A 17589-nucleotide genomic window follows, 5' to 3' on the forward strand; every position below is an offset into this window, starting at 1 on the left:
CGTTTTAAATCAGGGAGAAGAGCTGATAAGGCTGCTTTGCCGTGGGCCAGAGTACAGGGTGAATAATGCTGCAGTTCCACTGATGAGCTCTGACACTCTCTCTTTATGGTACTTTTTTCTGAACTCTTGATTCTGACTTCCAGGGGCCAAAATCAATTCTGCTGTAAACATACTGCAATGGAGTCACAGGCGGGTACCTCACGGTGGGCTATATTTGGAGGAGATTCCAAACTGTTCTTCCTGTAAACCTGTGCTTTTAACAGAAATGGCTACAGCAACAAAGGATGTAATAACCATCCACAGAAATTCACTGTACACAGTATAATTAGAGGACTAACAAAGGAAAACTGAGACCTATTTGTAGGAATTTTTTTATATTCAAGTTTTCTATAACAAAGCAATCACGTGTCTAAAGGCATTCTCATGCCAGGACTCTTGGATTGCTGCCCCAACTACTTAAGAAACACCCTCTAAAAGATTTACAATCAAAATACTACCAGATACAATAATAGCACTACTGTCCCCTAGCATGAGGCTGGACAGGCAGAAAGAGAAGCATCCAGGGAAGAAGAAAATGAGATAGCTGGGCAGTATCAACAGGAGTGTGGATTCAGGGAAGGAAAAGGATACACAATTAAGAAAGCAGGAGGATGACAGAGAAAAACAAGGAGAGATACAGTGAAGAGCTCTCTGTCAAACTGGGTAAAAATACCATCTTGTTACAGAAAAATTTCCTTTACTTTTCACATAAGCAACTGGTATAGATGCCACAGGGATGTCATGCTAACATGACTTGGAGTGAGCAGGATCTGTGCAGTGATGGACCAGAACAGAGAGGAGATACAAGACAAGTCTGTCAAGTTCTGAGCCACACCGTGAGAAACTTTAAGGGCCTTTAATCTAACTCAGCATCCACTGCCAGGAGAATTCTCTCTCAAGTCTCTTCCTGAAAGCACGTTTGAGTTTTAAGCTCTAAGCACCCAAGGACTCACTTTGGTGACTTGAGGTCTCGGTGGATGATTTTATGAAGGTGTAAATAATTCATTCCACTGGCAATCCCTGTGGACCAGTCCACCAGCAACCGAGGTGTGACTTTCCGACCCGCTCGCAGCACTTCGTATAGTTGCCCATGTGCGCAGTACTCCATGATGATGCAGTAACATGGGGCTTGAGTGCAAACTCCCCTAGCAGAGGAAACACACACATACATTGTATAAGTTAATAAAAAGGAAGTCCGATGCTGAGGATCAAAGGGAGCTGCGGAACTCAAAAAATACACCATTATGACCTCGTTGTCAGAGATGTCAAGTGCTCACCTCTTGCTTACGGTCATGGAAGCCAGCAACACTCAGCAGCTTTTGAAGTGAGACACTGAAGCCTAAATGGAGCACTGAGTTCCTCTGAGGCCAGAGGCCCTCTCCCAAGATGAGCTCCACCTCAGTCTCATGGCTTTTGTTTGAGACGTGCTACATCTGTTAACAATTTGCTTTAGATGCAAAGTCTGTAAGCCCTGGAGAATCCATCACAGTCCTAGGTTAAGTGGTTCCTGTGGTTAATTACCTTCAGAATAACAATTTGCACCTTCATCTCTAGTCTTAACTCCACTTCATCTTCCAACCCTTGAAACTTACTCACATTCTTCTGCTAGATTGGGGGTCTCAAACTGTGGTATGCATACCCCTGGGGGTATGCAAGACATCTCTGTGGGAGTATGCGGGAAAAACTGTAATGGCCGATTTAATTTGCATTATAATAGCAATTGGCATTTAAGGGGTTAAAACATATGCTACTAGGGGTATGCAGGCAGCTGGTAAATTTGGAAGAGGGTACACAATAGGAAAAATTTGGGAATGTCTATGCTAGGTTAAAGACAGAAAGCCTCTTCCCCTATGTAGATACTGGGAGACAATGATTAAGCTGTGAAGGAATCGTTTCTGCCCATCTCATGGTTTAACATTAACACTGTGTAAAGATCTTTCTCAAATAAAGTTCCATTAGCTTGGAAGATCCTCAAGCACCACTTAGATTATTGAGGGAGTGAATTCAAACTTATAATGATTTTATATTATTCAGATCTTTGACTGCAGTGCGTGGTTTCCTTAGGGCAGTGGCTCTCAACCTTTCCAAGTCAGGGAACCCCTCCATTATTTTTCTGAATTGACCCTCGTTAAGAACCACTGCTGGCGCTGCCTCAGGTTACCTCAATGATTCTCAACCAGGTGCAGCTGCCTCCAGATAAAACTACCCTGCTCCTGCTGCACAGCCAGACCAGGGAAGGGTGGTGGTACACGCCCTTCTGCACTGGGGCTCTGATCATCCCAAAGAAGGCAGGAGCTAGCTCAGCTGTAGCCCTTCCTGGTCTTCCCCATGGTATCCTCCTTCTGGAACAAGAGGCACATGGGTGGAACTGTCCTGTTCTGGGATGGAGAGGGTGACAGATTGGGAAAAGCTACAGCCAAGCCAGCTTTGACTGCTTTAGGCTGGTCAGAGCCCTAATGCAGAAGGACTGCAAACGGTGCAATTTTATCTGGCTGCCGCCATCGTGGCAGTACTCACGTTGCAGCAGACCCTTGACACCTTAGGACACAGATTAAGTGCATGTTCTGTACAGCACTCCAGATTGCAGCAATCTTCACCAGGAAATTACTGGCCTGCATCACAGAACGGTAAAGCCAGTTATACACAGCTTAGTGCTGTGTCTGCTCTGAGGAGCAAGCTTATGCCAATTCTGTTCAGCCCTTTAAAGAGAAAGGGGCTTGGCAAAGGCTGACATCACTGGTCCTCTTGCCTTTACATTTTACAATAAATGGATTTAGATCCTGCCAACAGCAACATGTTAACTTTGGATAGGAGCAATGTGCAGACTGCCTCACCTCTGTCCCCTAAAGCAGAATTTCCTACTCCCAACATGTGCTTTGGACAGCAGCAGCCATGTAGGTGGATTGGCTACATGCCCAAACCAACTCAGCACACCACCTGCTCCATTGCTGCATTAGCCAGGCCCCTCCTAGCTTTCATGATAACTTCACACAGAAAGCCTGCACTTCTGGGTAGCAGCAGTGATGGAGAAAAGAAGAGGCCCCCTTTGGAGTGTTTCCCATTAAATCATACCTGTGCAACAAAGGGACAGTTGCTTAGATTCAGGCATGGGCTTAAGTACCTTGATGAAACAGGTTCTAAGTGATGGTGGACTTGAAAAAACAATTGTCCTTTCTAAGAGAGTCCTTAGAAAGAGATTCCTTCCATTTCAGAAGGTCCTTGAACTGCTGAGGACAAAGTATCCTGGAGCCAGCTAACAAATTTTCCAGACCTGTCTTAGCCAGGATGAGACCCAGAACCTATCCTAAGACAGAAAAGCTACAGTCCAGGAAGATTCCTGAGGTGCCCCTGGGAACTTTAAAACCCAAATAAGGGTTCAAGGTAATTCTTTTTGAATTCTTTTTTACCCCAATTGGAAGACTGGATCCTTCCAAGTCAGTAAAGCAATGCTAGTGCATTGCTTGCATGCACTAGCAATGTGGTTAAAAAGCACATGGCTTGTATCTAGTGGGGACTCTCCGCAATGTTAAGAAAAGAATAAATCCTCAGTTAGAACTATTGGAGAAGACAGGATCAGGCAGATTCCTGAACTTGGGAACTCAAAACCTGGCCTGCTCTTGACACAGAGAGAAGTTATTTTGTGTCTAGAAAACACCTAGGTCACAAAAGTCAAGACTTACTTGAAGGCGATGATGTTAGGGTGCTTCAGCTTCCGCAAGTGCTTGATGTCAGTCTCATTCTGGTCTCTAACCTTCTTGATAGCCACCTCCTCTGCCCGGAATTTGCCCAAAAAGACAGCTCCCTGTGCTCCGCTGCCCAACCACTGCAACTCCGAGATCTCCTCAAACGGGACTTCCCACGTATCTGGCAATGCACAGGAATGGGACATAGCTAAAGAGATCTCCCAGGTCATGAAGGACTCTGCTGCAAGGTCACATTAGAGCCAGCAACTGCCTGCTCCCTTGTTCTCTCTTGTGAGACCAGCATCTTTTTGACAAGGCGCTGAACATCCTTGTGGACTGATGCTGCCTGATTTAAGGTCCCCTCTACCACATAATTCAGCAAGTGTCTCTACAACATTAGTAATCATACAATTATATCTAATTCAAACCCACATAGAAAGAAACATGCTTAATTTCAACAATGGGAAACATACATAAGAGTTTTGCTCCCAAAAAATGGGGATAAAGAAGGGGACTGAAAGGAAAATAATAAATATGGGGCCAGCAATAGGCAGCTTATAAAATCACCAGCCAAACAAATGTTCTGATCACAGCTGGAGCTGGTAAGTGACACAACCAAGCTAATCCAACCCATCATTTGATATCACCAACAAAGTGTTTTGAAGTACTTGGATCATTCATATTTAGATGGCTCATGACCCGCTTAGGTTGCATCAGGCTGCTGAGTCCAAAAGGAGGCACACAGCTGTTGAAATGCTGCTTCTGCTTCAAAGAGTGCCAAAGGGTGCCATTTTCCTACCTCGTGGAGGCACCTCAGCTGTCTCGCACAGTTGTCTGCTAAATCTTTGTCTCTACCGGGAAAGAGAATCTAACCATGTGAATTATCTGGGTTCCACTGTACCATCAGTGTAACACTGCCTGCATAATAAAACACCCGCATCTTCTCCTTCCCAAACATAAAGAAATGTGTATTTTACCATGACATAGCTGTCCAAAGACCCTAACGCATAAACTGTGCTTTGTTATGTCCTAATCTTATCAGCCTGATTTCAGTATGTAATTTTTCTACGGGCGTATCATTAAATGGGAAATATCACTTAATATAGCACTCAACCAACAGTGAAAAGGACCATTATTAATTTACAGAAACATTATTCATATATTTGAAAGTGATCAATATACACCATTCATTTGTGTGTAAATCTATCCTAAAAAGGAATTATAGGTTGTGTGGACATTAAGTTTACTGATGAAAGTATAGTGTTTACTTTCATTCAACTCTAATGCTATTATGCCATAATACATTACGCATTTCTTTACACTTGAGAAGAAAGTGTTTGCTATATAAAGAACAAAAGAGTTATTCTGTCCTTGCCTTTTTTATTTCCTTGTACGGAAGGACCTGATTTTGTAACCAATATAGTAGGTAACTAGGCTATGATCATTTAATAACCATTGCTGTTTTTCAAAACTTCCTTTTATATCTTCTTTTGTTCCTTCTGTGATGGTAGAAAAACTTAAATAAACAGGATGTATAGGTAACAATTGAGAGTCATTCAATACTTACTTGATGAGACAGACCCAGTCACGATGAGAACATCCTGCTTTCGCTCTAAAGGTACACGGAGGCCAAAGGCTTGGGTTGCTGTACATTTCCTGGCCCTGCAGCTGTCAAATTCAGTGTTTGGGGTCCTTGGCTACCATGTAAAACTGCAGGGCCTGGGAAGGAATAACCAGGCTCCTGGTGGTGATGCTTCTTTTGCAGCAGCATCCTACCCTCACTCTGCTCCATGCAGCTGGAAGTCTGAGCCCGTCCCCCTGCCTCCATTCCAGCAGCCCAGGACATGAACTCTTATCAGCTGCACCTTGAGGGTAGGCATGAGTGGCACCTGAGAAGATGCTTGGGCTTAACTTGTGGCATGCCTGCCAAAAAGGTTTACCATCCAGAGCACAGGTGGCCAAAAGAGTTCTGTCCTGTCCCAACTTCGATACCTAGAGACTGGGATCAGAGAGATTCTCCCAGAAAACTATGCCCAGCTAAAAACAGGAGGCCAGCTGGAAAATGACATTTCCAACCATGGCATCTGTTACCTGCACATACTAGACACTCGCACAGAATAGCTTTAGCTAGCAGCCATGATAGAATCCACTGTGTGGAGATTAAAGCGACTCCTTTGGTGTCCAGGAAAAACTACTAAAGGAACAAAGCAGCAAACAAACCTTAGATCAACATGGAGTCCGATCCAGACTGAGTGACGCTACAGCGATAAAATAAAGAACGCAATAATAAGGAAGGAAAGTCACTGCAGGGCTCAGGGGTGGGATAAGACTTCTAAAGATGGTTTGCATCTGGTATGATTTTGGCCTACAAGATCTAAGAACTATCAGGAATAGTCTGATTGAGTAAGCTTCAGTCTAACCATTAACCTTCATGCTTACCATGGAGCAACATGGAAAAACACACTCATGTAAGTTTCACTGATGCAGCGAGACTTCCTCTGAAACCAAGGGGTTCTCAATGCCCCTCAGTGCTGCCATCATGCAGTGCTACCAGACAGCACCAGGCTCAGCATGTAGAAGATGCTTCAAGCTTCACTTTTGACTGCACTGAATTTTCCTGATGTTGGCCCAAAATATCCCAGAGCAAAGAATGTGAGATAAAGACTCTGATGTAGACTGTGTCCTCCAAAGCACTTCTGGCAGGTACAGGCGAGGGTGATTTGAGCACTCCAGCATCTCAGTACCCTGCAATCCCTGCCAGGATTGCATTCCCCATTCTCAAACAACCCCATATCCACCAAGAAGCATGAGCAGATCCAGCATTAGCCCACATTCACCTCCCTGCACAGGCAGTGCATGGCCAAAGTGCACTGTGACTGCTGGATCCACCCCTGCACAGAAGACTGACAAGAACCACCACATGCAGACAGGTCACCATACTGACCGCATGCTGTGAAATCTAAAGTCAATATTTTGGGAGGGTGATGCCAGCACCTAGGATGTATGCCTGCACACAAGAGTGAAAGGCAAAGCCTTGTTCCAAGATACAACACCAAGATGTGACAGGATGAGCACTGCTTCAGCCCCTACATCAGGGCTGGGCAAAGGATCTGGCCGACAGTGGACTCCGTTTCCCAGCAGCCCCTGCCTGCATAGCTGGGCCCAGTCTCCATGGAGACCCCAGCCACAACTGCACCATGGCAGCACAAGGCTGGGGTTGCCATGGAAACCAACCCCAGACATGCTGGCAGGGTGCACAGCAGGGCAGGGGGTGCTCCAGACCTGCTGGGATCTTGCAGCAGGTACAGCTTGGTTTGGGAGCCACAATCTGTATCCGGCACGCTCTGGGCAGGTATGCATGGGCAGCAGATTGTGGCTCTGCCCCAGCTCAGAAGCAGGCTGTCACCACTGCAAGGGGCAAGGGCAGAGCCATGGTCTGCTTCCTGTGCACCCCTGCCCAGAGCATCCAGGCTGAAGATCGCAGCTTTGCCCTGGCCCCAGACCAAGCTGCCCCCACTGCAAGATCCCAGCCGCTCCAGAGCAGGCCCCCACCCTGCCCTGCCACACACCCTGCCAGCATGGCTAGGGGCGGTCTCCATGGCAACCCCACTCTTGCGCTATCAGATCAGCTGCAGCTAGGGTCTTCATGGAGCCTGGCCCCAGCCATGCAGGCAGGGGCTGCTGGGAAACGGCATCCGACTGCTGGCCAGATCCACCATTTTGCCCACCCCTGTCCTACATCCAGAGGTTGCTATTATTCTCCTGGCACTTAACAAGCAGGATTTAATTTAAACTCCTTCACCCAGGAGCACAGGTAGGGTTGGTGGCACTCTCTGCCAGGATGTAGCAGACTTCCTGATACTTCTGGGTGTAAGCACACACAGGGAAGAAATTTTCTCCATACAACTGGAGGATTGTGGAAGTAGGGTTGAAATATATTGAGAACTTGTGTGTGTGAGTGATTAAGGACCATCTGGGCAGAAAGACAGTAATCTCTCCCCCACAGAAAGGTAATACTGGAGCAGACAACTAGATTGGTTCAGTGGCTTAGCTTTCCAGAAACAAATTGTTGCTGTGAGATGATGTTGGCCTTAAGACCAAGATTACCTATCGTTCACAGAAAAACAAAACGGAATTATCAAATGCAGCGCTCTCAGGGGTCAGGCAGAAGAGAAAGCACAGCAGTGGTAGTGCATGATTTATAAATAGGAAGTTAAAAAGAACTTTTGGAAAAAGGATTTGAAGTCCAACGTGAACTGCTCCTTGATCCAACTAGCCTACAGTGACCCTAAAAATGTCACGCAAGCCTTGCCTCATCCACTAAGGTTTCAATTGAGCTCTAAGCTCTGGCAGACAAAAAATATATAACAATAACAACAATAATAATAGCAAGGAGGAAATTCTGGAAGACAATTTTTGGGTAAATGTGATATCTTTTATTAGACCAATTAAATAGCTGGAAAAATTGTTATTTAGTTGGTCTAATAAAAGATATCACATTTACCCAAAGAACATTGTTTGCCTATGTCCTTAGACCAACACGGCTACAACCAGCACCCCAGGAAGAAATTCTAGAGCTGACGACACCTACCTGGAAATACCCTGCATTCACAGCCTATTTTTCTTTAATCCTCTCCTTCTTAGGTAGCTCAAGCCTTTAAACTGCAGCTGGCAGTCTCATGCACAAGCAGATGCAGTGCTGAGGATCCAACCTACTTAGGGCTTTGTGGGTCAAAACCGGCATTTTAAACTTGGTCAAGAAAAATCAACTGACAGCAAATGCAGAGCAGGAAGCACATGTCATGTTCCTTGCAGGAAGCAGGATGTAATAAAAGCGTAAGCCATGTTGTGCATCAACTTAGTTTTCCAAATAGGCTGTAGCTCCATGTAGAGCACCCTGCAGTAATCCAACCTCCCGCTGATCACGACATGGGCCACTGAAGAGAGAAAAGGATGCAACTTCCTTGCCCAGAGAGGTGCTAACAGCAATCCTGGCAGCTGCTGTTATTTAATAAATATGGAGGGACCACCTAGGACATTTGAGTGTCTGCTTATTAATTTATGCAATTTATATGCTGCCCTTTCCAATACAGGCTTTGGCGGCTTACAGCAAGAAAAACAGAACAACTTAAGAGGACAGCTAGAATAAATAAAATAAAGCAGAACCCCACTAAACAGTATTTTGGCCTAGTTCTGCTTGCTAAATGCCTGCCCGAGCAGAAAGGGCTTGCAGTGCTTCTGAAAGATGTCAAGACTCGAGCTCTGTGGACGTGGCGTACCGATGATACTCGCAGGAGGTTGCTTCCAGCTGGCCTGAGGGATTGTGATGGGGCACAAGAGAGAAGGCAGGAGAAGATGGGGAGAGAAGGGAGAAGTTATGCTACTTAGCAATACATGGTGAGCCTAAGGGGGATAGCATCCTAATACAGGTGCTGTAAAGGAAGCTCTGAACTCCAGCCAATTTGGGTCAACCAGTCTGAAAATGAAGTCTTTGCCTTTTCTGGATGCAAACACAAAGGAGGAGGTTCTTGGGCATGAGTACAGAAATGCTGTTTCCATATTGGGTAGATGAGCCTCCGTTTGCCCCCCAGGAGAAACTGTTACAGTACTAAAGCATGTCAAGCATTGTATAAAATGCAAAGGATGCAGCTGCGTGAGCCAATAGCAATTCCAGCGTGAAGCAGCATTCTGACTTGTTGTCACCCTAATTCCCGCAGGGTCTAATGCAGGGGTGTCAAACTCATCCTGGCACCTCCCCACCCCCCCAGAAGCTGGATCTGAACCATGGGGTCCCTCATGGGCTGGATCCAGACATGAGTGGGGTAAGTGGATGGGGTTCATGGAGTCATCCCTCACCCCCTGGCACCGATACGCATGCCCCATGAGGCTCTGCGCCCCGGATTTAGGCAGCAAGCTCTACCTCCTAATTCCTGGCCCCTTTGCCAGCCCTGCAGGCCACATGATATGACTCCATAGGCTGGATCCAGCCCATGGCCTGCAATTTTGATACTCTTGGTCTGATGTCCAAACAGCCACAAACTCAAAAAGCTCTTAAATAATGTACTGCTGCTGGGGCAGAAAAGCCACTGAACTAGATTCCCAGTTCCTTTCACATTTCAAAGCATACCATGCCCATAAAGATGCAGCAAATAGGAGAGTGGATAGGCCAACATGGTAGATGGTCTAAGCTTTCAGGTAGTCCTACTGAAATGGCAAGACTCAAGCTCCATAGCTTCCAAAACCAGACATTGTAAATCAAGCTGCAGCACTTCAAACATCAGAGATTCATGGAAAGGATGGAAGAGAACAGCTCTTGGTGACAGCTGCTAGTGCCTAATCTTTCCCCAGGCTGTTTTCTGGAAGGTAAGTGGCTTGGGGAGATCCCAAAAGATCAATTCTGTCTAGCAGCAGGCAGTAAAAAAGCTGCTGACACGACAAAAGGCCCAAATACTAGCTGCATGCAGATGACACACAACCCATCTCCCACGCACTACTTATGGCCATGCCACTACTACTAAGATACCTCAGATGAGACAAGCTTGTGAATGAAAAACAGCTGGCAAGCAATTCAATCTCGAATTAAATGGGGCCTGGGGCCACTGACAGGTATTCACTTAAAGGGGCAATGGGATCTGACCCTGGCCCCAACAACCACACCTCCTGCCAGGTCACATATGTATGGCAGGACATGTGATTCTGGGATCAGGGATCGGATCCCAGTCGCATCACACTTGGCAGTGCAGGGGAAGCCTGGGATTGTGATCCTGGACTCCCCCTGCACCAGCAAGTTGAAAGCCAGGTGTCCAACAATCAAGTGATGAGAACCTCAGCTGGGGAACTGCACTGGGGTGTCAAACCAGCCTCAGTGCGGGCCCCAGACCTAGCCAGGCACAGTTGCCTAGCACAGGGTTAAGAGTCCCCCATGAAGAGAAGGCTCTACTCCCCCTCCACGCTGGGCTGCTCAGCCAGAGTGTCCCAGCACAGGGTTTAAAGTCCCTGGAGGAAAGAAACCTCTTCTCCCCCCACCATCAGGAGCTTTTGCTCTCCTACGCCAGGCTGCCCAGCTAATGGTGCCCAGAGCAGGGTTTAAAGTCCCCAGCAGGGGAAGCCTTTGGCTTCCCCCCCTCTGCCAGCTTGCAGTGGGGCCAACAATCAGCAGAAAGCTGTAGCCTAAAGCAGGCACATCAAACCAGACTTTCACCCGACTCTGCCTTACAGGGTCGCTTACACTTTCTGCAGGCTTGGCCCCTGTCTTACATCCTTTCTGTTACTCTGGTTTCTCACAGGGCACTGTATCGAGCTCCTGGTCTCCAGTCCTTATCTCCAAGGCACCCTATGGTCTTGAGTATCTAAAAGAATAAAGACCAGGATCAACAGCTTCACTCCTCTAGCAGAATAGAGCTCTCTGCAATGAGGGCAAAGCTTGTTGATGCCTGAGACCAATCTTCTTGGGGCTGTGGTGAAACCATGAAACAAACTCACCAGGATCTAAAAAAATCCCTTCCCAGCTTTTACATTTCTTTTAACTTCCCTTCTCTAACAAATACAGAGCCCCATGTCTACTTAAACAAACAATAACACCTAACAACCCCACAAGATCCCAAAACCAAACAAAAACCCTACTAAAACACCCCACTGAGCAACCCCACCCTAGTCCAATCCAGGAAAGGATGAGAGAGAGACGAACACATTAGGTGTCAGTCACCACTATCATGAGCATGGTATAAAAACCTATTTTAAAAAAATCAGGATAGAATGGGGATGTTCCTACATATCCTTCAAACTCCAGTACAGAATCAGGTTGACCAGTTTTACCACCAGATAGAGAGAGAGAGGAATCTGCATCTCTTGGAAGTCCATATCTGAGACCTCAAAGACCTGGGATAATTCCAGCAAAATAGCTAGAAAGCTTGGGCTCTCTGTGGATAAGGTAAGCTTTCTCCTTGTAAAAGGATTAGACACTGGATGCAAGCACACCTGATAAAAAGCATAGTTTGAATACAAACAGCACATGGCCAGGAAAGTGCCCACCAATAAACAGGTATAAACACCAAGAAAGCAGAGAATTGTATACTATGAGGGTTGGGAAGATTTAAGGAATGGCATAAAATTTGAAAAGGCAAGTGTTCCCAACTGCACAAGGTGTATGATAAGGCTGTTCAAGAGTCTCATGGAGAAGTGATGGAAACCCTGAGGCTTCACATGTTTAGCACTGGACTAGATATAACACTGGCATACACACTCAGCAGGGGAAAATCATGCATTCGGATTGCCTGGTATATGGTGTACTAGTAATTCAAAACTACTCTGAACCTTAAAGGAGTTCCCAAAAGGTTTCTCTAGGCTTTAGTAATTTAAATAACTGTCTCGGCCTCAGATTTTGCCCCAAGGATTCAATAGAGGCCAAGGGATATAAGTGGTCTTCTCTGTCTCTAGCTCATAGGATTCTATGCTGGCCATTCACTACACGGTGACTACCTGCTTCCTATGTAAAGCCTGCATGTTAGGTAACGTCAAAAGGAAAGCCTGGAATAGGCTTTTAGTTGCTCTTAGTTTCCTCACTGGTGCAAACATCACTTAAAAAAATAACACGGAAGAAAGGATGCAAAATGCATTTTTAAGCCAGGCTCACCTTGCTGCTGTAGTTTGTAGTCGGTGGAGTACGCTTTCCCTATGATGTTCCACACAGGTCTCAAACACCCAAAAAGTCCCTCAAGAAACCCACCACTCCCACTGCCTGATCTGTTGAACTGGACTTTGATGTCATCCATCCCACCGTTGCTTTCTCCATCCATATTATTACTGTTGCCCTGAGGAACAGTGGTTTCAGATTCATCCTGTTCTCTCAGCTGTAGCACGCTGTTCTCAAATTGGTCCCTGGAGTCTTCACTGATGCTGGTCAACACTGCTGCTGTGACAGGACTGCTCATATTTTCTATTATATCCGCTGGAAGCAAGCCCTTCTCTCGCACATCATCTATGATCTCAGGTGAAGAATGGTTTCCAGCAGGCACATGTTCACCATGTGTCCCACCAAAGTCTTTGTCTTCACTGAAAGGTTTGTTGATCATGCTTGGAGAGGAAGACCAGCTCAGGTGCTCCTGAGGATTGGCCATGGTGCCATGAGTGTGCATGAAGCAGATAGTCCAAGTAGGTGCTTAGAGAAATAACAGCATGCAATTCAGATGCAACAAGTGGCCCCAACACCTGAAATGAGAGAAGAAGGGACAAGACATGACATTTTACCTTTGCTTTCTATTTTGATTTTCTATTTTATTTTTATTATATAGAATACCTTTTGTGTGCTCTTTTGTAATGATGACCTGATAAACAGATAACACTGGAGGCCCAATGACTGTTAGAAAATTACTGCAACTAATTAAAAAAAAAAAATCAACATTTACACCCACTGAAGCTCAGCTCAGCACAGTGTCTATATAGTTGGTAGGGTTGGAAGGGACCTGAGCGATCATCAAGTCCAACCCCTTGCCATGGCAGGAAGGAGTACTGGAGTCAAACGACCCCGACAAGGTGTTCATCCAGCCTCCTTTTAAAGACCCCCAAGGTAGGAGCCAGCACCACTTCTCTTGGATCATCGGCATAGTCTCCTCTGAGTCACCTACCATGAGACTTCCCCAGGTAACTGAGCGAAAGCTGAACTCTGATGCCTAGCTCTGTGACTACATGATTACAACCCTGGCTTAACACCCCCTCTGTACAGACACGTCCATGATAAAAGAATTTGACTGTTGGAGTCCCATACATGTCCATGCCTGCTGGCCCTGGGCAGAGTCTAGTCACTGGTCTGGTTTTCATAGATGTCATAGATTTCATAGACATTAGAGCTGGAAGGGACCCCGGATGATCATCGAGTCCAACTCCCCACCAAAAGGGCAGGAAGTCAGCTGAGGTCATAGGATCGCAGCAAGATAGGCCCCAATTTGTTCTTGAAGGTGTTCAATGTAGGTGCCTGAACCACCTCCGATGGCAGGCTGTTCCAGACCTTGGGGGCTCAGACAGTAAAGAAATTCTTCCTTATGTCCAGCCTGAAACGGTCTCGCAGTAGTTTATGACTGTTCAACCTCGTCATCCCTTGGGGCGCTCTGGTGAACAAACGTTCCCCCAGATACTGGTGGTCACCCCTGATAAACTTATACATGGCCAACAGATCACCCCTGAGCCTGCGCTTTTCCAGGCTAAAGAGCCCCATGGCTCTCAGCCTGTCACTGTAAGGTCTGTTTTCCTGACCTCTGATCATGCGCGTGGCTCTTCTCTAGACTCTCTCAAGCTTCTCCACATCATTTTTGAATTGTGGAGCCCAAAACTGGACGCAGTACTCCAGCTGCAGCCTCACCAAGGCCGAGTACAAGGCGAGAATGATGTCCTGGGATTTGCTTGAGAAGCATCTATGGATGCAAGCCAGCATTTTGGTCGCTTTAGTAGCCGCAGCATCGCATTGCAGGCTCATGTTCATCTTGTGGTCAATGACGATCCCCAAGTCTCTTTCTTCCATAGTGCTAGCCAGCATAGCACTGCTGAGCCTATAAGGATGCTGCAGGTTTTTCTTCCCAAGGTGGAGAAACTTGCATTTGTCAGTGTTAAACACCATCAGGTTCTCATCCGCCCATTTGCTGAGCCTGTCCAAGTCAGCCTGGATCACCCGCCTGTCTTCTGGTGTGAATGCTTTGCCCCAAAGTTTGGTGTCATCGGTGAACTTGGCCAGTCCGCTCCTGACTCCAATGTCCACATCATTAATGAAGATGTTGAACAGTATGGGTCCCAGGACAGAGCCTTGGGGGACCCCACTGGTCACAGGACACCATGATGAGTGACTGCCATCAATTACTACCCTCTGGGTCCGACCACGGAGCCAATGTCCCAGCCAGCGGATCGTGGTGGACCCAAGGCCACAATTGGCCAGTTTCACCAAAAGGTGATCATGGGATACCAGATCGAAGGCTTTTTTGAAGTCAAGATATATGACATCAATCTCTTCTCCCTTGTTCAGGTGATAGGTCACCTGGTCGTAGAACGAAATGAGATTGGTCAAGAAGACCTACCCACAACAAACCCGTGCTGGCTATCCATTAGGATGTCGGCGTCAGCCAGTCCATTAAGGATGGCCTCTTTAATAAACTTTTCTAAGACCTTCCACGGGATAGAAGTTAGGCTGATGGGCCTGTAGTTAGCCGGATCCACTTTCCTCCCTTTCTTGAAGATAGGCACCACATTGGCCTTCTTCCTGTCTTCGGGCACTACACCAGACCGCCAGGAGTTTTCAAAGATCCCTGCCAGAGGCTGGACTATGATGCTAGCCAGCTCCTTGAGTACCCTGGGTTGTAGATTATCAGGGCCGGCTGACTTGAAGGTATTCAGCTTCTCAAGATGTTCCTTCACGAGGTCAAGATTTTGCCTATAATTCCATCATTTTTTTGAAGGAAAAAGGTAAAAACAAACTGCATTTATTCTGACTGTTATCATGCAGCATTAACTGGGTTTGAACCCTGAATCTGCAGAATTGCAGTACAGCCTGAGCTACAAAACCAACTGCATAGACTGGGAGCAGGACAATGCTGTCCTTTCAGCAGAAGGAATACTTCTATCTAGGGACCTAGTCAGGGAGAGCCTGGTTTCTCTTTCTCTCTCTCCCCTAGGGAAACTGTTCACTTCTGAGGTTCCCAGTGCAATTAGCTGTGTGGTAACAGCAGTAGCATTATTATGGCCTGAATTCAATACGTTCATATTGGTTTGTAGTTTACAGGCTACGAAAACCAATGTCAGCAAGAAAAAGGAAATAAAACACTGCAAAATTTGAATTCAAATTCACGAGAAAAACAAAGAAAAGGAACTTCTGAGGCTCTAGAACATTGTTCCTTCCGGTCTTCAAAGGACCGCTGCAAACAATGGACATGTTTGAGCTTCTCAAAAAAGAAGTCACAAGATTTTTGGGTTTTTTGCAATGGAAGCTGTGTTAAGGAACCTAAACACAGGGAGCATGCCCAGCTCTACCTACAACAAAGCCTGTACCAGAGACCAAGGGATTGAGGAAAAGCAGTCTCCTAAAAATAGTGGCTCAGAAATCAGGAGAATCTGCAGCTAAAGGAAACTGCAGACTTAGAGGATGCCAAAATTAGCTTAGTGCTACATAATTTTCAAAACGCACTGCTTCATGGAAACTGTGCATTAAGAATGAGTTGTGTTACCCAGATTCCAGGCTTTAAATCAGACAAATGGAGGAGGATAAAAGGCTGAGGAATAAGTGGCTTATGAGACTTGCAGGTTTGGTAGGGGGAAGGGGTCCTGTAGCTCTAGGCTGTTTTCCTCAACCATATGCAACATGCATGGAATTGGCAGCTGTCCACCTTGTCGCTTGTGGGATCATACATAGTGGGTAGAGAGTCCTGCCGCCACCAGTACTATGGTTAGTTAGCCTGTGGGTAGTTGACTTAGTGAGGTAGCCTGACAAAGGCTAGCCTGCGGTGAAAAACAATGAGCATCACTTTTGGGTGGTTAATCTAGTATTTCTCTCCTACTGCAGTCATCCCTTTGCCCTTAACTGGAGTTGAATCTGGCCTCAAATGAGAATCTGAGTTCACTTATGTCACTATAATTGGCCACATCTGTCTGCTAGTTTCAGGAAGTGTTTCATGGTGCTGCATGTGGGAGAGTTTAAAGTAACCACCACCAAATGCGTGCACAGAACAAAACTATCACTCTAAGAACAATAAAATGACCCTATTATCATTTCACACAATGCTGGAGTGTGTCTGTAAGACAAATAACCACCATGTTCTGCATGTCGACAGAAAGTGCATAAGCAGTATCAACTCCGTGATTTTAAAGTAAACAGTATATCTGCATGGATACAATCCTAAAAAAACTAGTGTGTGCCATACAGGCTTGAAAATGTGCATGAATTTATCTGATACCTCTTAATCTATTTATTAGGAAAACAGGGCCCAGCTAGTGCAGGTGCAGGGAGCCAGAAGGACATGAGACATGGAAAGTTTGCAAGACACAACATTTCTTCTCTCCAACACAGGCTGCTTCCTACATATTTCAAATGCAGCCCTTTATTTGTACAGCAGCCTCCTTTCCCTGTGGTTTCTTGGTTTGAGCTGCTATCAGGCACAAAATGAGCCACTGCTCTGTTCTGAGATGGCAGTTACTACCTTCTGCTGAAGTACATTCAAACCATTAGTGTTAAGGTTTTCATACAAAGAGACTGGCACACACCAAGTACCATGCAGTATTAAAAAAGATGTGCATAATCACAGCTCTGTCTGGACAGTCTACCACTTTACTTGCATAGCAGTACTGGTATGTACAAAGAGTGTAACACAGCACACAGCCCAGAAGGATATGAAGTACAAGTTGCACACTTTGGGAAAACCATGGGTGTACTAAGGTTCACAGTAAAACTCTCCTTAACTGCAACTGAGCCATCAGGGCCAACCATGAACTAATAGCTTTCCATATCAAGATGTGGATATCATATTTTCATCACTTTCTAAGCTCTGATTGCCTGAAACAGCATCACATGTACCCCAAATGAATGTCCACTCACTGCTTGTAAAATGAAGCCATTATTGTTTTCTGTCCTTAGGCCTAGCAGCAGTATGATGTGGTATACCACTGGATGATGGATAGCCTCAACATTAGATACTGCCTCAGCACTGGAAGGTCAACTTGGTACTTTACAATTGTTTGATGTTAAAGCCAAATCTTTTGGTTCACAAGTCAGTAGTAAAGCTACTCGCCCGCACTGCCTCCTAAGCAGTTCATTTAACCACTGATGTTATTTATATTAGGTTAGCATGCAGCATCTCCAACCAAGATCAGCGCCTCATTGTGTAGCTCCTGCCTT

The 17589-nt window shown here is 46.0% G+C and overlaps 1 protein-coding gene across 4 annotated transcripts in view; it reads right to left on the minus strand.

The window, feature by feature from the left end:
• The window catches only part of MAP3K13 (mitogen-activated protein kinase kinase kinase 13), a 118563-nt gene that overhangs the window by 26021 nt on the left and 74953 nt on the right, over positions 1-17589 (minus strand). For 3 of the 4 annotated variants that reach the window (XM_090051505.1, XM_090051506.1, XM_090051507.1), the window contains 3 exons: positions 12355-12929; positions 3720-3903; positions 993-1184 (listed from right to left, as the gene is read on the minus strand). In XM_090051505.1, the coding sequence (XP_089907631.1) occupies positions 993-1184; positions 3720-3903; positions 12355-12856 (878 nt within the window). In that variant the 5' untranslated portion in view covers positions 12857-12929. The remainder of the gene's footprint in view (positions 1-992; positions 1185-3719; positions 3904-12354; positions 12930-17589) is intronic. The other variant, XM_090051508.1, reaches the window with a different exon arrangement.

The sequence above is a fragment of the Crocodylus siamensis genome, chromosome 6 (assembly GCF_052110815.1).
Source record: "Crocodylus siamensis isolate JL-2025a chromosome 6, ASM5211081v1, whole genome shotgun sequence".
NCBI classification, from domain to species: domain Eukaryota; kingdom Metazoa; phylum Chordata; order Crocodylia; family Crocodylidae; genus Crocodylus; species Crocodylus siamensis.